Source organism: Mesoplodon mirus (genome assembly GCF_964341445.2).
Source record: "Mesoplodon mirus genome assembly, chromosome: 4".
Lineage (NCBI taxonomy): Eukaryota > Metazoa > Chordata > Mammalia > Artiodactyla > Ziphiidae > Mesoplodon > Mesoplodon mirus.
The window spans coordinates 186,566,955-186,590,192 of record NC_138979.1 but is presented as its reverse complement, the minus strand read 5'-3'; the positions used below and the strand labels follow the sequence as shown (position 1 = coordinate 186,590,192).

The 23,238-nt window shown below is 41.0% G+C and overlaps 1 protein-coding gene across 5 annotated transcripts in view; it reads right to left on the bottom strand.

Moving 5' to 3' along the window:
• The window catches only part of TRAF3 (TNF receptor associated factor 3), a 119,403-nt gene that overhangs the window by 44,357 nt on the left and 51,808 nt on the right, over positions 1-23,238 (bottom strand). For 2 of the 5 annotated variants that reach the window (XM_082617226.1, XM_082617224.1), the window contains exon 2: positions 10,883-11,006. The exons of 1 other annotated variant lie outside the window; for it this stretch is intronic. Coding sequence is in view for 1 of the 4 variants with exons in the window: in XM_082617224.1 (XP_082473350.1) it covers positions 10,883-10,893 (11 nt within the window). In the remaining 3 variants the exon portion in view is untranslated. Of the gene's footprint in view, positions 1-6,641; positions 6,708-10,882; positions 11,007-23,238 lie in introns of those variants that run through there. 2 more of the 5 variants (XM_082617225.1, XM_082617223.1) reach the window with 2 other exon arrangements.

Sequence of the window (23,238 nt, the reverse complement as noted above, 5' to 3'; positions counted from 1 at the left end):
GTTGCAGGGTACAAAGACCAACAAAGAAACATCATTTGTGTTTCTATACGACAGGAACAAACAATCTGAAAAGTAAAGTTAAAAAGCAATTCCATTTACAATAGCATCCAAACGAATAAATTACCTAGGAATAAATTTAACCAACAAGGGGAAATATTTGTTCACAACTGCTGAAAGAAATTAAAGAACACACCATTAAATGGCAAGATACTTGTCTGTTCCAAAACAAATCTATGTACATGGACTGGAAGATAATATCATTATGATGGCAACATTACTTGTGATGGTTAATTTTTTATGTCAACTTCTCTGGGCCACAGGGTGCCTAGATATTTGGTCAAACATTATTCTGGATGTTTCTGTGAGAGTGCTGGATGAGATTAACATTTAAATCGGTAGACTAAGTAAAGCAGACTGCCCTCCCTCATGTGGGTGAGCCTCCTATTCAGTCAAAGGCCTGAACAGGAACAGAACAAAAAGGCTGACCCTCTCTCAAGTAAGGAAGATTCTTTCTGCCTGTCTTCAAACTGAGACACTGGCTTTTTTCCTGCCTTCAAACTCACACTGATGTCAGCTCTTCCTGGATCTTGAGCCTGGCTTTTGGATAGGAACTATGCCTTTGTCTCGCTTGGTTTCAGGCCTTCAGACTCAGACTGGAACTAAGCCACTGGGTCTCCTGGTTGCCAACTTACTCTGCATTATCTTGGGACTTGCCTGTCTCCATAATTGTGTGAGACCCAATTCCTTATAATAAATATCTCTACACACACACACACACACACACACACACACACACAAACACTCCTTATTGGCTCTGTTTCTCTGGAGAATGCTAACTAATATAGTACACAAAGCAATCTATAGATTCAGTGCAATCCCTATTAAAATTCCAGTGGCCTTCCTTTTACAAAAATGAAAGACCTGATCCTAAAATTCACAAGGAACTGCAAAAGGGACCCCAAAGAGCAAAACAGTATCGACAAAGAAAAAGAAAGTTGAACAACTCACACTTCTCAAACTTACTACTTCAAAACTGCCTACAAAATGACAGTAATCAAAACAGTGTAATATTAGCATACGGACAGGCATGTGCACCAACGGAATAGAACTGAGAGTCCAGAAATAAACCCATACATCTATGGCCAAATGATTTTTGACAAGGATGTCAAGACGATTTAGTTGGAAAAAAATAGTCTCTGAAACAACTGGGTAACCGGGCAGAAGAATGAACTTGGACCCCTACCTCACTCCATACACACAAACTAACTCAAAATGGATGAACAACTAAAATGTAAGAGCTAACACCATAAAACTCTTAGAAGAAAGCATAGGGGTAAATTTTAATGATGCTGAATTTGGCAAAGGAGTTTTAGATATGACACAAGCAACAGAGAAAAATAAGATAAAAGTGGCCTCACCAAATTTGAAAACTTTTGTACATAAAAGGACACTATTAAGAATGAGAAAAGGGGCTTCCCTCATGGCACAGCAGTTAAGAATCCGCCTGCCAATGCAGGGGACACGGGTTCGATCCCTGGTCTGGGAAGACCCCACTGCCATAGAGCAGATAAGCCCGAGCGCCACAACTACTGAGCCTGCGCTCTAGAGACCATGAGCCACGACTACTGAAGCCACGAGCCACAGCTACTGAAGCCCACGTGCCTAGAGCCTGTGCTCTGCAAGAAGAGAAGCCACGACAATGAGAAGCCCACGCACCAAAACGAAGAGTAGCCCCCGCTCACTGCAACTGGAGAAAGCCCATGCACAGCAACGAAGACCCAATGTAGCCAAAAATAAATAAAATAAACTAAAAAAAAAATTTAAGAATAAAATAAGAAAGGACAACAAAGAAATGGGAGAAAATATCCGCAAATTACATATCTGATAGGGGTCTAGTAGCCAGAATACACAAAGAACTCTTACAGCTCAACAACAAAAAGACTAACAACCCAATTAAAAAATGGGCAAATGATGTGAATAAACATTTCTCCAAGGAAAACACAGAAATAGCCAATAAGCACACGAAAAGATGTTTAATGTCATCAGTCACTAGGGAAATACAAATCAAAACCACAATGAGTTACCACTTCAAACCCACCAGGATGGGTATAATTTTTTTTAAAAAAAGGTAAAATAACAAGAATTGGTGAGGATGTGGAGAAACTGGAACCTTATATACTGCTGGTGGAAACAAAATGGTTCAGTTTTTGTGGAAAACATTTTTGCAGTTCCTCAAAAAGTTAAACATGAAATTACCATATGACCCAGCAATTCCACTCTTAGGTATATACCCAAAAGAACTGAAAACAGGTACTCAAACCATACCCACACACATGGTTACAGTAGTACCATTCACAATACTCCAAAGACAGAAACAACCCAAATGTCCACCAACAGATGAATGGGTAAACAAAATATGAGATAAATATTACTCAGCCACAAAAAGAAATGAAGTGATGATAGAGGCTATAACATAGATGAACCTGGAAAACGTTATGCTAAGTGAAAGATGTCAGAAACACATACTGTATGATTCCATTTATATGAAATACATAGAATAGGTAAATCCATAGAGACAGAAAGCAGCTTGGTGGTTGTCCAGGGGACAAGGAGAAGGACAATGAGGATTACCTGCTTAATGGGTAAGGGGTTTCCTTTTGAGGAATGAGAACGTTGGGACCATAGAGAGGTTGTGTTTATACAACACTGTGAATGTACTATGTGCCACTGAATTGTTTACTTTGAAATGGTTAATTTGGGACTTCCCTGGCGGTCCAGTGGTTAAGACTTCGCCTTCCAATGCAGCAGGTGAGGGTTAGATCCCCCTGGTCGGGGAGCTAAGACCCCACATCCCTCATGGCCAAAAAACCAAAACGTAAAACAAGTAATATTGTAACAAATTCAATAAAGACTTTTTAAAAATGGTCCACATCAAAAAATCTTTAAAATGGTTAATTTTATGTTCTGTCAATTTTATGTCAATTTTAAAAATTACTATTAAAAAAACTGACCATCATGAGATACTACTTCACAGCTATCAGGATGGCTGTGATTTAAAAAAATGGAAAATTACGTGTTGGTGAGGATATGAAGAAACTGGAACCCTCATACATTTCTGAACATAAAACGGTTCATCATCCATAGAAAACAATTTGGCAGTTCCTCAAAAAGTTAAACACAGAGTTACCATATGACCCAGCAATTCTCCTCTTGTGTATAAACCCAAGAGAAGTGAAAACATATGTTTACACAAAGACTTGTACATGAATGGTAATAGCAGCAATATTCATAATAGACAAAAAATATTAACATTCCAAATGTCCATCAAGAGATAACTGGATAGGGGCTTCCCGGGTGGCACAGTGGTTGAGAGTTCCGCCTGCCGATGCAGGGGACACGGGTTCGTGCCCCAGTCTGGGAAGATCCCACATGCCACGGAGCGGCTGGGCCCGTGAGCCATGGCCGCTGAGCCTGCGCGTCCGGAGCTTGTGCTCCGCAGCGGGAGAGGCCACAACAGTGAGAGGCCCGCGTACCGCAAAAAAAAAAAAAAAAAAAAAAAAAAAAAAAAAGAGATAACTGGATAAACAAAATTTATAAGTATCTATACAATGTACCATTATTTAGCCATAAAAAAATGAAGTCCTGATACATGTTACAACATGAATGAACCTTGAAAACTGTTATGCTAAGTAACAGAAGTCAGAAACAAAAGGCCAGATATCATATAATTCCATGTGTGAAATGTCCAGAACAAGCAAATCCACAGAGACGAAAAGTAAATAAGTGGTTGCCAGAGGCTGAGGCAAGGGGAGAATCATACAGAGTGACTGTATGGAGTTTCTTTTGGGGTGATGAAAATGTTCTAGAATTAGTGGTGATGGCTGTATAGCACTGTGAATATACACTAAATAAAAACCACTGAACTGTACATTTTGAATGGTTTAAATAATGAATTTTTTCATAATAAAAAATTGTAAAAAAATTTTAATGAAAAATAAAATGTCTAAGGAGCTTAGACGCTCCAATCTTTCTTCATCACAGAGCCTGGTAACCACTCCTCACTAACCCCAGCAAAAAAATAATAATAGCAGTAACAACATAAAAAAATGGCTAGCACATTTAAACTTGATGTAATATAATTCTGTTCATATTTAGATCCAAAGAATTTGACATCATTGCACGTATTTTAATAGAAAAATTAGAAGTGGAAAGGAGTAAAACTATTAGAAGGCAATGAAAAGGTAATAAGTGGCCAAAGGAAAACTGCAAACACCAACATGGACCCCACTGAATGCCAGTGTAGAGGGTAAATGAGTGTCCACTGGAGTCAGCCGCCTCTTGACCCTCGGCTGGAACAACAATATCTGCTATACGTGCAGTGACAAGAGCTAATACTATGTTCAAAGATCCCCAAACTAAAAACCACCGTTAAAAAAAAAAAAAGTTCCTTGGTTCTTATTATAATTCTCTAAAACAAACATATAAAATTAAAATGCTAATTTTTCCTGAAATACATGTGATGGTTATTTCTAATCTACAACTGCATCTGGTCATTCACGCCAACCTGGAGGTGGGCTAGGAAGCACACGTGTGCCCCACACGAAGGCCGATCGCCAGAAGGGGCGGTAAATAAGCAAAGCCGCATCTTTGGAAGCTTCCAAAATGGGGGATTGTGGAAACCTTCGACTAGATTGCTTGATTAAAATATAAATACCTTTATTTCACTTATTTATATGTGGGTATAAAAATAGTTAAATTCTACCTTAATCCTAAACTTTAGATGTAACAATTATAGGTTAATGCAATTCTGTAATATTTATAATAATGATTGTGTTGATGAAGAAAAACTATGTGAACTCAGTCAAATGCCTTAAGGAGATGGTGGAGGGGGCAACTTTTAGGGACCTACAGACTAAATGTTTAACAGCCTGATTGCAGAAGCGGCTCAGAGGTTATGGCACCCACAGACTGGACACACATGCCTCTGGTTAGCACCCTGGGCCACTACCAATACCTCACTTTCCCACCCCCAGTCTAGCATCAGGTTTGGAAAGAGTATGTCTGCTTCCACACACATAAAGAAAAATGTTCTGCTGAATAGTAACAACAGATACACTAGGCGAAGAGGGTGCAAAGGAAGCTGCAGTGAAGGGCAAGTATGTGACCGAGGAGCAGCCCCCGAGTCAGCGCGCTCTGAGGGACCGAACCAGAGGCAAGGCCAGAAGCCCCGGGAAGCAGTGGCCTCGGAGCTGGTGTCCTGGGCCTGCACCACAGACCAGGGCCTGTCACAGTCTAGTGTACTCAGTTCTAGAATTCTGATTCTGCAGCTTCCAGTAGAGTAGAGTTATTACTCTATTATTATATTATTTACTGTTTGCTACATGTTTAGGTATGGATTTACTGTATTTTGAGGCCATATTTTTACCCAAATGAAAAAAGTCTCTGTTTGAGAAATTCGTTTCATAAAATTCTAGTTTCTAGCCAGCTACTCAGGAAGCCCCTCTCTCACAGTTGAGGCATATCTGTACTTGGAAATACAGCAAAGAATTGGACTGGATTCCTTTCACTTTCCTCTATGGCTTCATTACCCTAATGATTTATTTTATGTTCCCTACTTTTGTGATTTAAGTTGAGCTACATTTGACTTGGAGATTAGAAACTGGAAACAAATGTACATCTGCTGACAAAAGGGTGTTCCAAGAACTGGAAAGCCCGGGGAAAACCAAAACAGGGAAGCATCAGATAAACAAAGAAAACGGCTCCTGACAGCAAGAAAGAACTAAACACAACAAAGATGCAGAAGAACAAGCTCAACATCAAGCCCAGGAGGGAAATTAAAAACATCATCCAAGCGATGCCAATGAAGGGAGAAGGGAGAAAACCACAGACAGACAGGTGTGCCCTGTTGATAAAAAAGGTGTTCTGGCAAAATCCATATTTATGCAAACATTTCAGCACACTGGCTCTTCTCATGATACCTGAGGCCAAACACTCTGCCGAGGGAGCGAGCGCGTGGCTAACCCGCTGGGAAAGCAAAGACAACAGGAGACTAGATTCTTATCCAAACAAATAGGCAGCTCATAATCACAAATGAAAAGCCCCACATAGGAGACAGAGAAAGGGAGAGAGACAGACTGTCACAGGCATGCAGCTGGAAAAGAAGTTGATTAAAACCATAGTATAAAGTTTGGTCTTGGGCTTCCCTGGTGGCGCAGTGGTTGAGAGCCCGGCTGCCGATGCAGGGGACGCGGGTTCGTGCCCTGGTCCGTGAAGATCCCATGTGCCGCGGAGCGGCTGGGCCCGTGAGCCATGGCCGCTGAGCCTGCGTGTCTGGAGCCTGTGCTCCGCAACAGGAGAGTCCACGGCAGTGAGAGGCCCGCGTACCATAAAAAAACCCACAAAAAAACCCCACAAAAAACATCTTGGTCTTTCCTTTAGGAAAACAATAGCTATTTGAGGCCCAACACTGCCAATAGCGCTTGGTTCAAATGACTTAGGATTTTCAAAAAATCATTCATTCAACTCTATGTGCAAAAAGGCTGTGCCTCTCCTGGCCAAGGGCCAGAGGCCATCTGGACAGGAAGGCGGGAGAAGAGCTGAGGGCTCCGTCCACCTGACAAGCAACTAAGAGGGGGCCGCACCTTTCCAAGTGGATGCTGCCCTGAGGCCATGCCCGGCCTGGAGGCTCCTGGGCTGCAGGTTGTGTGATAAGGTTCATTTTCCTGGAGCATCGACTTTACTGGAAAATATGAGTGAAAAGCATAAAACACGGCCATATTTAGGAGTGGATTACAATATTCAAATCACTTTTAGATACAACATGGGAATTAAACAATCAGTGGCTCTTGGCTCTGAGCTCCTTCTCCATCTCTTTCGCAGACTCTCCCATTCCTACCTGTGGTTGAAAGGTAGGAGCTGTTCAGGTGCTCATCTAGATCCCCTTCTTTCTCCTGCTGGGCAATCAGACCTGCACAGACAAGCCTCTGGCTCTGACCCCCACACTCACTGAGCTTTGAGACGACCCCTCTACCTCTGTCGTACTGCACAGGCGCCTCGTGGTCAACACAGCCCAGATGGAATCTGTCATCTTCAGTGCTTCCCATTCCTGTCCAACTCACCTCTCTACCTACTCAGAAACAACCTGCTCCCATCTCAGGGAGTGACACCATCACCTGGTCAGCTGCCTAAGGCAGAATTGTCCCCACCTCCCTGATTCTGACGCTCAATCATTCATCAAGACCTGTCGATTCCATGGCCTCCAACCTAATTCCCCATCACCACTGTGGCCTTGGTTACGGGGTGGTCATTCTGTCGCTAGTGAGATGCTCTCAGGTTCACTTTACTCATCTGCAGTCTCTGCCAGCTAAAATAGCCCATCTTGAGCTTCTAGTCCAAGTCTCTCATTTTACACATAAGGAAAACCAGGCCAAGACAAGTGATGCACTTGCAAGGAAGGTCCCCAAATTACTGAGAAATCTGCAATTGAATAAAGAGCAAAACTGACGACATTTATATGCAGGAGAGACATATACTGATTAATGCCAACATATATTTTTTATTTTTTTTGCGGTACGCGGGCCTCTCACTGTTGTGGCCTCTCCCGTTGCGGAGCACAGGCTCCGGACGCGCAGGCTCAGTGGCCATGGCTCACGGGCCCAGCCGCTCCACGGCACGTGGGATCCTCCCGGACCGGGGCACGAACCCGCGTCCCCTGCATCGGCAGGCGGACTCCCAACCACTGCGCCACCAGGGAAGCGCCCCCAACATATTTTTTAAAGTTAATTTTTTTCTATAGTATAGCCAACGTGATGGAATACTATACAGCTGTAAAAAAGGATGAGGAGAATCTCTATATACTGCTATGCTGTGAGCTCATGATATGTTGTTAAATTAAAAAAAAAAAAAAAGGTGGAGAGGGACTTCCCTGGTGGTCCAGTGGGTAAGACTTCGCACTCCCAATGCAGGGGCCCTGGGTTCAACCCCTGGTCAGGAACTAGATCCCGCATGCATGGCGCAACTAAGAGTTTGCATATTACAACTAAGAAGTCCGCGTGCCGCAACTAAAGGTCCCACATGCCACAACTAAGACCTGGCACAGCCTAAATAAATAAATATTTTTTAAAAAGATGGAGAAGAGCTTGTACTGTATACTACCATTTTCTAAGAAAGAGGGCTGTAGGTACACACATACACACACACATACTTATATTACAAAGAGACAGTTAAACCAAAAACTAAAAAAAAAAAGTTACCTGTGGAGGAGGGAAGAAACAGGGTACAAAGATCAGGAATGAAAGCTAGATTTCTGAAAATACTTTATTTTGACTTGTAACCATGAAAATATTTTTTATAAACGTCTAACGCAAAATTTAAAAAGAAGCTATTCCATAAAATAAATGAATCTAACTGTGTAGCAAGCTGGTGGCACACTGAGGAACTGGCTCAGGTGACGCTACAACTTAATAATTCAGCAGAACATTCCTAGGGATCCACCCTGAGGACAAAAAGAGCTGCAGAAAATCTCAAACAGCTTTCAGTAATCATACACTGGTTGGTAATATGTTGGTATTATTATTCTAAAACTATCACGTTTATTTTAAAGGTTAAAACAAGTAAGTAACGATGTGAATGTTGTTAGGAACCAAGATTTTCAGCATAAAAGACACATCAATACAGAATCAAAGAGGTAAAAGCTATATAATCCTGAATTTGAAACAAAAATATCAGTATGAACTCATGATTAAAAAGCGTATTTCCTGGCTGTCCACCAAAAAGGCCCAGGACAATAACCAGCCTTATAGCAACGAGTATCCCTAGTGCCCAGTCTGTGGTCTCAAGGTACCGTTTTCTACAAGAGGGAACCAGAGCTGCTTAGAGAAATAGCCAATTCCAGGTCTGGGGTGAAAAAGTACAAAACGAATCCGAAACATCTTACCATTTCAGAGACCAAGGAAAGGAAGGCTACGGGTCACGTCAAAGGACAAGAAGTCAACTTAAAGAGGCTCCACTGGCAAAAGTGACACAAGCCTAGCATCCATGAGAGTAATAAGTGCAATGGATTAAACACTCCACATATATTTAAATTCATGAGTTTACACTGATACTTAATCCCTGGTCACTTTTGGAGTGGCTATGCAACCATCTCATTATTTTGAGAACCCATAAAGAAAAAATCAGGCATTTGTCCCACCTTTCCTATTTGAACTGTCCCTTAGGGTAACCAAACAGTTAGTATTTCAGTGAATCAAGGCAGGGAATTCCCTGGTGGTGCAGTGGTTAAGAATCCGCCTGCCAATGCAGGGGACACAGGTTCGAGCCCTGGTCTGGGAAGATCCCACATGCTGCGGAGCAACTAAGCCCATGCGCCACATCTACTGAGCCTGCACTCTAGAGCCCGTGAGTCACAACTACTGAAGCCCGTGCGCTCTAGGGCCCGCGTGCCACAACTACTGAGCCCACATGCTGCAACTACTGAGCCCGAGCTCCTAGAGCCTGCGCACTGCGACAAAGAGTAGCCCCCACTCGTCGCAACTAGAGAAAGCCTGCACGCAGCAACAAAGACCCAACGCAGCCAAATGTAAAAAAAAAAAAAGGGCTTCCCTGGTGGCGCAGTGGTTGACAGTCCGCCTGCCAATGCAGGGGACACGGGTTCGTGCCCCAGTCTGGGAAGATCCCACATGCCGCAGAGCGGCTGGGCCCGTGAGCCATGGCCGCTGAGCCTGCGCGTCCAGAGCCTGTGCTCCGCAACGGGAGAGGCCACAACAGTGAGAGGCCCGCGTACCGCAAAAAAAAAAATGAAAAAAAAAAAAAAGGCAGAGTAAAGGATGAAACTGATCATCATTTACAGCCCTAATGACTGTGAATCCAAGTGCCTCCTGGTGAGGGGACATGAGGGGACACACCACCACCTCCGAGTGCACGTGATCAAAGGCTGAGCCAGCCGAACGTCTAGATCTACCTACCACCTCCCAGGAACTAACGAGATAGAAGAATGTGTTCAATGGAAATGGCAAAAGTCAAAACAGGGACACCCCCGACTACAGAACAACCAGTCTGGATTTTCCAAAAAAGAAAATTCAAGGAAGAAAAGGGATAGGGTGGAGCAATCAATTGATTAACAGAGACTTAAGAGACAGATCAGCTAAATGCAATTGTTTGGATCCTGCTTCAAACAAACTAAAAAAAATTGAGACTACTGGGGAAAACTGAATGGTACTGTGATTATGAATAAAATTTTAAATACCAGTTTTCTTGATACTTATGAATTTATCAAAAATAGCTATGTATTAAATCTTACTTTGGATGCAAACATTTCAAACCTGTTTCAAATTCATTTTTATGTTCTAACACATTAAAGAGTTCTTAATTTCAAGTATAAAATGCCACTCAATCACAAATTAGAGATTAAAACACAGGGTATTTTGTTTCCTTTCAAACTCCCAGACAAAGATGGTTAAGGAGCAAGCAAAGGATGCAATACTCAGCGGGGCAGGCCTCCAGCCTCAAGCCACTGGCACCTTTACTGCAGCGGCATCCTCCAAGGGAAGGCTGGGCCTCAGGGCTTTCAGAGGGCAGGCACAGATGCATGCCACTACCCTTGGTTTTCAAACACATTATCGCTACTAAGACATCAGGTGTAATGCCTATCACTTGCAAAGTTTAATGCTGGTTTTAAAAAAAGAAAACGTCAGATGCACACCAAAATACAGTGCCATGTAAGCAGAAGACAGTCCAATACACCTGTTATAGAATGAAACTGCTAAAGCCAAAAGTGAGTAAGTTCAGGATGTTTTTGAATTTAATTACTTCACTGTCATGCAAAGCAAACAAGTAACAGCTGAAGAAGGAAATCCACACAAATTAAAATTTTCTAGTGACATACCTGTGTGTCATATGCTGTAAGAAGATGTATCTAAGCTTGATCAGGCAGGAAGAGATTTCAATAAAGAAAAAGCAAAGCAGCGTCAACCTTATCCTTCTTCAGATAATGTAGTGGAGTCCCTTACCTAGGAAGTAAGATACGTGGTTAACTCACATGTGGAAAATTTTAAAAACAGAATTTCAAAAATGGAAATTTCTAAAAAATGATAAAGTAATAAGTTTAAGAGAAAACTTTTTTAACCATCTATATAAACATGTGCTTCGGATTTTCTGCATTTTTTGAGTTGAACATAAATTACAAAGTCTGGGGCTTCCCTGGTGGCACAGTGGCTGGGAGTCTGCCTGCCGATGCAGGGGACACGGGTTCATGCCCCGGTCCGGGAGGATCCTGCATGCTGCGGAGCGGCTGGGCCCGTGGGCCGTGGCTGCTGGACCTGTGCATCCGGAGCCTGTGCTCTGCGGCAGGAGAGGCCGTGACAGTGAGAGGCCCGCGTACCACAAAATAAATAAATAAATAAATAGATAGATTACAAAGTCTGGATAACTTCCAATTATTTACACATAGAAAAGCACAGGAAACATGTATGTACAGTTTCACAAGGTTATTATGCAAACACTAGTCCAACTACCACCAGACCAAGGAATGGTATACTGTTGCAACCAAAAAAAAGTTGGGTGCTTCTCTCTGATCCCAAACCCTTTCCTCCACCTCTAAGTAACAACTACCCTAACTATGGTTATCATTTCCTTGCTTTTCTTTAGATTTATCACCTAGGCACATAGCTCTGATAGTTTATTTTTGCCAGCTTCTGAATTTTACATAAACACAATCACACAGTGTGTCTTCTGTCTTGCTTTGTTTTTGCTCCATTGTTGTTACTGGCTCTGTTGTTTGTTTTCATTGCTGTATAATATTCCATCATGCAATATACCACAATTTACTTATCCATTCCCCTGTCCCCTGGGTAATTTCTGCTTTGGAACAAATATTAGCACTACTGAGATCTTTCTGGCACAACTATCTGAAGCATATAGGCATATATTCCTCTAGTGTATACACCTACAAGTGTGACTGCTAGATTACTGGCTAAGTGTATATTCAACTTCGCTACATAAGGCCAAACAAACTACTTCTCCAGGCGGTTGTAACAATTTACACTCCCACAAGAAGGTATGAGAGAGTTTCTGTTGCTCAACGTTTTCAAAATGTGTCAGACTATTTTGAATTCTTGCTAACTGAATGGCTATGTAGTGGTGTCCTAAGAATCCTTTACTATGTAAAATTTTATAATTATTTAGGAGAAAAACTCATGAAATTTTACATCTGACAATTGCTGCAATGGAGATTTAATTTTGCAACCAAGCATTTGTTCACTTTTCCGATGGTTACTGCACTCCAATTTCTTACCAGGTGTAACCCCCCCACTCTCAGTCCACCAGCTTCCAGAGACACTGGTTCCAACACCCAGGCACAAGGGGACGGGTGTCAGGGTGGGGTGGGGGGCTGGCCAGTAAGAGCAGCCTATTCCCGGCCAGAGTTGTTTCATCTCTGTGAGCACACAACCCAAGTCAAAATGAATCGAGTCTTTTCTTCCTCCTCTGGGACTTAAAGAGATTTTCATTCTTTCCCAAAGAACCTGAACATGAGCACATGGGAGTGAAGAGGCTCTTTGAGAATAGAGCAAAAATGGAGGAAGATGCTGGGGAAGAAACTGACTCAACGGCAGCCAGCCCTGAGGCTTTTTAATTAGGTGATCGATCAATAAATCCCCCTTTGCTTGTAACAGCTAAGGTCCAGTTACATCAGAAAGAGCCCTCACTGATATGATCACTCATTATAAAACGTGTGTTTTTTTGTTTTGTTTTGTTTTTTTTGTGGTACGCAGGCCTCTCACTGTTGTGGCCTCTCCCATTGTGGAGCACAGGCTCCGGACGCGCAGGCTCAGTGGCCATGGCTCACAGGCCCAGCCGCTCCGCGGCATGTGGGATCTTCCTGGACTGGGGCACGAACCCGTGTCCCCTGCATCGGCAGGCGGACTCTCAACCACTGCGCCACCAAGGAAGCCCAAAACATGTGTTTTAATCTACTCAGTAAGCCACAGAGATCAATTAAGGTAACACACGATAATACATACACATACACACATACACACACACACACACACACACACACACGGCCTCCATATTATTTCCATCACATTTTATAAGTCAAAACAGTTTATCACCCAAACTTGAACTACAGTTCTTGCCAAATGGCAAGTTAACTCTGAATGTTTCTTTGGCAAGAGAATGAAAAATCAATAGCTGTAATTTATTTGTCCTTGTCTGCTATAAACACTTCACTAGTTATACCATCCCTATTGGGTTTTAGTAACAAAGTTATGATAACCTCATAAAATAAATTAGGAGGTGTTCCCTGGTTTATTCTGAGGAAATATCTGGGTAAGATTGGAATTATTTCTTCCTTGAAAGTCTGGTGGAATTTAACAATGAAGCCATCTGTGCCTAAAAAATTTTAATTACTGATTCTATTTTTTTAATGGTTATAAGACTAGTGAAGGTTTCTATTTTTTCTGTAGCTACTTTTAGAAAGTTACATTTTTCAAGAAATTTGTTTATTGCATCTAAATTTCCAAATTTACTGACATGATGCTATTTCTAATAATGTTTTATGATTTTTTATAGTCTACTGAATCCAAAGTAGCTTCTCTTTTTTCCTTTCTTTTCATTGATTGTGCCTCCTTTTTTCTCCCTTATCTCACCAGAGGTTTGTCAATTTTACTAGACTATTCAAAGAACCAATCTGGGTGCTTTGTTGTTCTTTTCTACTGTAAAATTTCCATTTGCTTAATTCTGCTCTGATTTTCTTCCTTTGGGCTTTTTGGGGTTTTGGGGGGCTATTCTTTTTCCAATTTTTAATTAGAATGATACTTAGCCTACTAATTTCCAGCTTTTCTACCTTTCTAAAGCTATAAAATCTCTCTCCATGGACAGAGAGATTTGGCTGCATTCTACAAGTTTTGATGTATATAGTATTTTCATTTTCAGCCAGTTAAAAGCATGTTCTAACTTCCATTATGTCATCTTCTTAGAATATTTTTAAAATATTCCTTTATTTTTAAGCTCTTAGGGATTTTATAATTATCTTTTTGTTACTGATTTATAGCTCAATTCCATTGAGGTCAGAGATTATAATCTGTATTATTATAATCTTTGAAACGTATTGCACTATGGTCTAGTATTGGTCAATTTTTAGAATTTCTTCTGTGTGCCTGAAAATAAAGTATACGTTGCAGGTTTTGGATGGAATGTTATTTATACGTACATCAGACCAAGGGTATTGATCCTATGTAAAACATCTGTGCTTACAGAATTTTTAAAATTTTTGGCCTGCTTATTCTATCACAAGTTACTAAGACTTGTGTTGGAATCTCCACGATAACTGTAAATTTCTCAATTTTTTCCTTGTACTTATGCAAATTCTAGTTTGGATACTCTGAAGTCATATTATTAGGCTTCTCCACATTGAGAATTATTATGACTCTCTTTTGAATTGAACCTTTTACCATTACAAACCATGACAGAGACTACAGGCTGACCGAACTTACTTCTTCTACTTCCTGGGCACAAAGCTAGATTGTATTTCCCAGCCTCCCCTGCAGCTAAGTTTGGTTATACGACCTGGGCTCCCCCTAACGGAATGTGATCGTAATGTACCCCACCCTCAGGCCTAGCCCGTGAATACTGGTGTGAGTCTCCATACGCCCCCAAACGCAGAGGCTCCTGCAGAGTATTCCAAGTCCTAAGAGATGGCAGAGTCACAGGTAGGAGAAGCTGAATCCCCAAATGACCATCTGGAAAGCAATCTGCCAACCAGGACTATCTGTACTGGACTTTGTGTAAGAAACGAATTTGCTTACAATAAACTCCTGAATGTTTTGTTATAGGAACTAGCTGCCAACTCTATTAAGTGAAATGACACTCATTATCTCTAGTACTGTTTTTTTTTTTGCCTTAAACTGTATTTTTTCTGACACTATACAATCTTGCTTTTGGCTAGTGTCTGCATAGTTTATTTTTTTCATTATTTTTCTTTCAACATCTCTTAATCCTCATGTTTTAGGTGGGTCTCTTATAAACCGTATACAGTTGGATTTTTAAAATATCTTACTTGATACCTTTGTCTTTTAGTTGGAACACTTATGCTACTTACACCGGAAGCAATTACTTACATTTAGATTTAATTCTATTATTTTACCAGGGGCTTTCTACTTGCTTCTTTTGGATTACTTGTTATCATTCTAGTCCCCGCTCCCCAGTAATCTGGAAATTACATGTTGTTTCTATTCTTCTAGTACTTGCTTTAGAAACGATAATGTACAGGTTCTTACCAAAGTCCACTGTTAATCGATATATTTACCCTTCCCTTGGACAGCAAGGGCCTTACAATTTTAACTCCATCCATCATCGTTCCAACTTATATTCGACTGTTGTGTGTGTAAGCATGTGTATATCTTTTTGTCATTATTAATGTTTTACACAATATTCATTCATTTTTTAAAAAAAGATACAGAATTCTTTCTTCTAGTGTACTGAAGCTATTACCCCAAGTCTTTTTGGCTTTCATTGCCTGTGTTGAGAAGTCTATTACTGTTCCTTTATAGGTAATAATGTGTTTCACTATGTGTCTGGGTGGATTTCTTTTTACTTATCCTGCCAGTCATTTGTTGAGCATCTTGGATCTATGGTTTGGCTTCTTTCACAATCTGTGGAAAATTTTCAGCCATTATCTCTTTGAATACTGCTTCTGCACCAGCCTCTCTCCTCAGAACCAATTACACATGTGTCAGAGCTCACTGTTTCCAGTCTCCTGCCTTCCCTTTGTGTTTTCCACATTCCCATCTCTGTGTTTCACTCTCGTTTTTCTTCTTTTGATCTATTACTGTGGTGGAATACATTGATTGATTTTCCAATGTTAAGCCCATCTTTCATTCCTGAGATAAGTTTGATCATTATGTAACATCCTTTTTATATGCTGCCTAGCGGATTCTATTTGCTAAAATTTATGGAGGATGCTGTGTATATCACAAATACTGCTTGGTGGTTTTTCCTTTATTATAATGTCTTTGTTTGGTTTTGCTTTCAGGATAAGGCTGGCCTTACAGAATGAGACAGGAAGCATTCGCTCCTCTTCTATTTTCTGAAAAAGTTTTTGTCAGATTTAGTATTCTTTCTTCTTTAAGTGTTTAATACTTATCAGTGAAGCTATCTGCACCTGAAGGTTTCTTCGAGGTAAGGATTTTAACTACAAATTCTTTAATAAATATAGTTATGCTATACATTTGTTCTTGAGTGAGCTTTGGTGGTTTATGTTTTTCAAGGGGTTTGTTCCTTTTATTTAGGTTGTCAAATTTACTGGCATAAAATTATTCACAATATTCCTTATTACCCATTTAACGCCTGTAGGATCTGTAATAATACCCTCTTTTACATCCCTGAGACTGGCAACTAATGTTTCTGTTTTCCCCACTGATGAGAGATTTTTTTAGATATAATATACATCTCCAGCTCATCACAGTTCGCCTTCAAATAACATCACACCACTTGAGATACAGTAACACTGTACTTCCATTTCTCCCCTCCCAACCTTTGTGCTATCGCTGTTATTTATTTACCTCTACAAGTATTATAAATCCCGAACTACATTGTTAGTTTTGCTTTGAATAGTCAATTATAAAAAGATTAAAGGTGTGAATATCTGCCAATTATTGACCACTTTTGGTTCTTTTCATTCCTTTGTGTAACAGTTTCTATCTGGTATCATATGGCTTCTACTTGAGCTTCCTTTAAACTTTCTTGCAGTTGTAGTCCTGCTGGCAATAACTTCTGCCAGCGTCTCTTGGCCTCGACATTTTGATTTCACTTTCACTTCTGGAAGGTATTTTCACTGGGTACAGAGTTCTACGTGAACAGGTTTCTTCCTTTCACTGCTTTAAAACAGCACTGTTGTCTCCTGACATACACAAGTTCTGGCCACAAGTCTTCTGACATTATTGTTGTTCCTCTGTAACATGTCTTCTTTTCTTCTTGCTGCTTTTTAAGATTCTTTTCTCTTCATCACTGGTTTTTCAGCGATTGGATGACGTGGCACCTTGGTATGATTTTCTCTGTTTGCTCTATTTGGGGTTTGTGAGCATCATGGTTTGCAGTCTTCAAAAAATCTGGACATTTTTCAACCACTATTTCTTCAAATACCATTTCCATTCTCTCCTCTTCTTCTAGAACTCCAGTTACACATATCTTGAAACAGTTGATTTTGTCTCACAGGTCACTAATGCTCTGTTACTTTGTTCAATCTTCTTTATTCTTTGTACCATATTTTGGGTAGTTTCTACTGCTATGTCTTTTTTTAAAAATAAATTTATTTACCTTATTTATTTATTTATTTTTGGCTGCGTTGGGTCTTCGTTGCTGCACGCGGGCTTTCTCTAGTTGCAGCGAGCGGGGGCTGCTCTTCGTTGCGGTGCACGGGCTTCTCATTGCGGCGGCTTCTCTTGTTGCAGAGCACGGGCTCTAGGCGCATGGGCTTCACTAGTTGTGCCTTGCGGGCTCTAGAGCGCAGGCTCAGTAGTTGTGGTGCACGGGCTTAGCTGCTCTGCAGCACATGGGATCTTCTCGGACCAGGGATCAAACCCGTGTCCCCTGCGTTGGCAGGATTCTTAACCACTGCACCACCAAGGAAGTCCTCTATTGCTATGTCTTGAAGTTCACTGATCTTTTCTTCTGTACAGCCAATTTGCTGTTAATCTATTGTATTTTTCATCTCTAGAAGTCGTAGTTCAGTCTTTTTCATATCACTCACTCATTATGCTCATTTTCCCCATGAATATGTACAACTTATTTATGCTAGTTATTTTAATGCCCCTGTCTGCTAATTTCATCATCTCTGTTATTTCTGGGTTTCTATTGATTGATTTTCCTCCTGGTTAATATCATATTTTCTTGCTTCTTTGCATGCCTGGTAATTTTTATTAGATGCTGGACACAAACATTTTTACATTGTTGGGTGCTGGATTTTATCATATCCTTTTAAATGTAGTTGGGGGGCCTCCCTGGTGGCGCAGTGGTTGAGAGTCCGCCTGCCGATGCAGGGGATACGGGTTCGTGCCCCGGTCTGGGAGGATCCCATATGCCGCGGAGCGGCTGGGCCCGTGAGCCATGGCCGCTGGGCCTGTGCGTCCGGAGCCTGTGCTCCGCAACGGGAGAGGCCACAACGGTGAGAGGCCCGCGTACAGCAAAAAAAAAAAAAAAAAAAAAAAAAAAAAATGTAGTTGGGGCTTTGTTCTGGGAATGCAGTTAAGTTACCTGGAATCAGTTAGGGCAGGTCTGCAGCAGTCTTTTGGTCCAGGGCTGATTCAGTCCCATTACTAAGCTGATACCCCTCTGAGGAATCTACCTGATGCCCTAAATGAAAAAGCTGCTCTGAACCCACCCTCACAAAGATTAAAAAACAAGCTTTAAAAGGACCTAACTGACACCACCCTGGGTGGTGCGAACTCAAACTATCTCAGCTCTGTGTGATGTCCAAAAAGTGTTGAGTCCACTCCTTTCTGGTGCTTCTTTTCCTGGCTTTGAGGTGTTTCCTCTGATGTACGCGTAGCTCAGCACTCGGCCCAAATCTCAGGATGTCCTTCTGCAGATCTCTGGAGTTTTCTAAGTAGCGCCCCACTCCCTATACTTTGCCCCTCAAATTGTAGCTGCCTTGTGCTCTCCAAACTCTGATCTCTGTTTTGCTACTTCAGTAAGGCTAGTGGACTCTGGATTTGCTCTCCCTGTCCTGTAATGTAGAAACCGTCTCTAGACCAGGACTGGCAAACCATGGCCTGAGGACCGAATCCAACTTGCTACTATTTTTATAAATAAAGTTTTATTGGAACACGTCCATGGCCATTCATTAACATACTTAGTATGAAAGCAGCCACAGACAAGCCATGGTTAAAAGTTATAATTTTTATGAAGAAATAGTCTAGAACTCATGAAACTCAAATTAATTTAACAATCCAACACATTGAAATTCACGAAGCACCCTCACACACTTCCCTCCCCACTCTGTTCTTCTGACCCGGCCTTGGGCGTGAGTCTACCTCCCCCAGCTTGGCTCAGCAGGCCCTCCTCTGCCGAGAGCCAGCCTCCCTCAACACCAGGGTTTGGCTTGCAAGCTCTGCCCCACCAGTGCGCCTTCTGTGTTCACGCTCCTTCTCTCCCACCCCCTCCACTGTCCTGTCCGACACTTCTTTCTCAAGACTACACTCACATGTCTTGAAATTTTCTATTCACACTAACCCTTAGCACTTAACGAGGTGCCGGGCACACACGGCAAGCACTTGCTCTTTGGGGAATTCAACTCCTTTTAATTAAAGTGGACTTAAACTCGCATATTTCTGTGAACCCTCCCTTCCCAGGGAAAGTGACCCTCCTCAAACCCTGGCCTGTACTGTACGAGGACGACGCCCATCACAACACAAGGCTGGTACAAGCCTGTACCAGCCTTGCTTCCTTCTCCCTCCCACCTGACTGTGAGCCTCCTGAAGGCACAACTGTGTCTCCGTCAGGTCTGGATCCTCAGCACTCAGAAAGCGCCTACCACGCAGGAAGCACTCAATACGCATTAGTCACAGTTTTTATTAGTCAGTATTAATTTAATCTTGTAGTTATTCATTTATTCCTCACAACTCTACAAACACCTTTCTCCTTTTTCCACTCCACTGTAGAGATGAGGAAACTGGAACACAAAGATTCAGCAACTTCGCAACATTCCACATTAGCAAGTCGGGGATCAGTCTGCCCCTGGAACCCATGTGCTTAACAACCGTGTCTGTTACCAGATAGACTGCACCAACAAAGGCCTGCTCACTGACTCAGGATGTCGTGGGAATCAACACAGATTTATGCTGCAAAATCGGATTTGCCATTTGCACACTCAAATTATCTTTAAAATGTTATCCAGGAGACAGCAGAAGGAAGAAGAACTACAATCCTGCAGCCTGTGCAACAAAAACCACATTCACAGAAAGACAGACAAGATGAAAAGGCAGAGGGCTATGTACCAGATGAAGGAACCAGATAAAACCCCAGAAAAACAACTAAATGTAGTGGAGATAGGCAACTTTCCAGAAAAAGAATTCAGAATAATGATAGTGAAGATGATCCAGGACCTCGTAAAAAGAATGGAGGCAAAGTTCGAGAAGATGCAAGAAATGTTTAACAAAGACCTAGAAGAATTAAAGAACAAAAAACCAGAGATGAACAATACAATAACTGAAATGAAAAATACACCAGAAGGAATCAATAGCAGAATAACTGAGGCAGAAGAACGGATAAGTGACCTGGAAGACAAAATGGTGGAATTCACTGCTGCAGAACAGAATAAAGAAAAAAGAATGAAAAGACATGAAGACAGCCTAAGAGACCTCTGGGACCACATTAAACGCAACAACATTCACATTACAGGGGTCCCAGAAGGAGAAGAGAGAGAGAAAGGACCTGAGAGAATATTTGAAGAGATCATAGTCGAAAACTTCCCTAACATGGGAAAGGAAATAGCTACCCAAGTCCAGGAAGCGCAGAGAGTCCCATACAGGATAAACCCAAGGAGAAACACGCCGAGACACACAGCAATCAAACTGGCAAAAATTAAAGACAAAGAAAAATTATTGAAAGCAGCAAGGGAAAAACGACAAATAACATACAAGGGAACTCCCATAAAGTTAACAGCTGATTTCTCAGCAGAAACTCTACAAGCCAGAAGGGAGTGGCATAATATACTTAAAGTGATGAAAGGGAGGAACCTACAACCAAGATCATGCTACCTGGCAAGGATCTCATGCAGATTCGATTGAGAAATCAAAAGCTTTACAGACAAGCAAAAGCTAAGAGAATTCAGCACCACCAAACCAGCTCTACAACAAATGCTAAAGGAACTTCTCTAAGTGGGAAACACAAGAGAAGGAAAGGACCTACAAGAACAAACCAAAAACAATTAAGAAAATGGTCATAGGAACATACATATCGATAACTACCTTAAACGTGAATGCATTAAATGCTCCAACCAAGAGACACAGGCTTGCTGAATGGATACAAAAAAACAAGACCCATCTATATGCTGTCTACAAGAGACCCACTTCAGATCTAGGGACACATACAGACTGAAAGTGAGGGGATGGAAAAAGATATTCCATGCAAATAGAAATCAAAAGAAAGCTGGAGTAGCAATACTCGTATCAGATAAAATAGACTTTAAAATAAAGAATGTTACAAGAGACAAAGAAGGACACTACATAATGATCAAGGGATCAATCCAAGAAGATATAACAATTATAAATATATATGCACCCAACATAGGAGCACCTCAATACATAAGGCAACTGCTAACAGCTATAAAAGAGGAAATCAACAGTAACACAATAATAGTGGAGGACTTTAACACCTCACTTACACCAATGGACAGATCATCCAAAATGAAAATAAATAAGGAAACAGAAGCTTTAAATAACACAACAGACCAGACAGATTTAATTGGTATTTATAGGACATCCATCCAAAAACAGCAGATTACACTTTCTTCTCGAGTGCGCATGGAACATTCTCCAGGATAGATCACATCTTGGGTCACAAATCAAGCCACAGTAAATTTAAGAACACTGAAATCGTATCAAGCATCTTTTCAGACCACAACGCTATGAGATTAGAAATGAATTACGGGAAAAAAACGTGAAAAACACAAACACATGGAGGCTAAACAATACATTACTAAATAACCAAGAGATCACTGAAGAAATCAAAGAGGAAATCAAAAAATACCTGGAGACAAATGACAATGAAAACACAACGATCCAAAACCTATCAGATGCAGCAAAAGCAGTTCTAAGAGGGAAGTTTATAGCTATACTAGCCTACCTCAAGAAACAAGAAAAATCTCAAATAAAATCTAACCTTACACCTAAAGGAACTAGAGAAAGAAGAACAAACAAAACCCAAAGTTAGCAGAAGCAAAGAAATCATAAAGATCAGAGCAGAAATAAATGAAACAGAAACAAAGAAAACAATAGCAAAGATCAATAAAACTAAAAGCTGGTTCTTTGAGAAGATAAACAAAATTGATAAACCATCAGCCAGACTCATCAAGAAAAAGAGGGAGAGGACTCAAATCAATAAAATTAGAAATGAAAAAGAAGTTACAACAGACACCACAGAAATACACAGCATCCTAAGAGACTACTACAAGCAACTCTATGCTAATAAAATGGACAACCTGGAAGAAATGGACAAATTCTTAGAAAGGTATAACTTTCCAAGACTTAACCAGGAAGAAACAGAAAATATGAACAGACCAATCACAAGTAATGAAATTGAAACTGTGATTAAAAATCTTCCAACAAACAAAAGTCCAGGACCAGATGGCTTCACAGGTGAATTCTATCAAACATTTAGAGAAGAGCTAACACCCATCCTTCTCAAACTCTTCCAAAATATTGCAGAGAAAACTCCCAAACTCATTCTATGAGGCCACCATCACCCTGATACCAAAACCAGATGAAGATACTACAAAAAAAGAAAATTACGGACCAATATCACTGATGAATATGGATGCAAAAATCCTCAACAAAATACTAGCAAACAGAATCCAACAACACATTAAAAGGATCATACACCATGATCAAGTGGGATTTATCCCAGGGATGCAAGGATTCTTCAATATATGCAAATCAATCAATGTGATTCACCATATTAAGAAATTGAAGAATAAAAACCATATGATCATCTCAATAGATGCAGAGAAAGCTTTTGACAAAATTCAACACCCATTTATGATAAAAACTCTCCAGAAAGTGGGTATAGAGGGAACCTACTTCAACATAATAAAGGCCATTAAAAAAAATAATAAATGTTATCCAGTAGTCCAAATTCCTCCCTGGTCTCTTGAGGAACTAAAATAATGACATTCAGCAACTTGTCCAAAGTCAGAGTCACCAGGACTGAAACCCAGGTCTCACGGACCAGCACTGCCTCCGTGGTAGCTTGTCACGATGGCTCTGACACCTGTAAGCTCACATCCTGGGCAATCACCTAATACCTTAGCAATAAGCAAAATACACACCTCAAAATTCCCAAGACATCAGTAATGCCTAACAGATGCATTTGTCCTTTTTTTTAAACCAAGCATCTTTTTTTATTTTATTTTATTTTATTTTATTTTATTATTTTTTTTTTTTTTGCTGTACGCGGGCCTCTCACTGCTGTGGCCTCTCCCGTTGCGGAGCACAGGCTCCGGACGCACAGGCCCAGCGGCCATGGCTC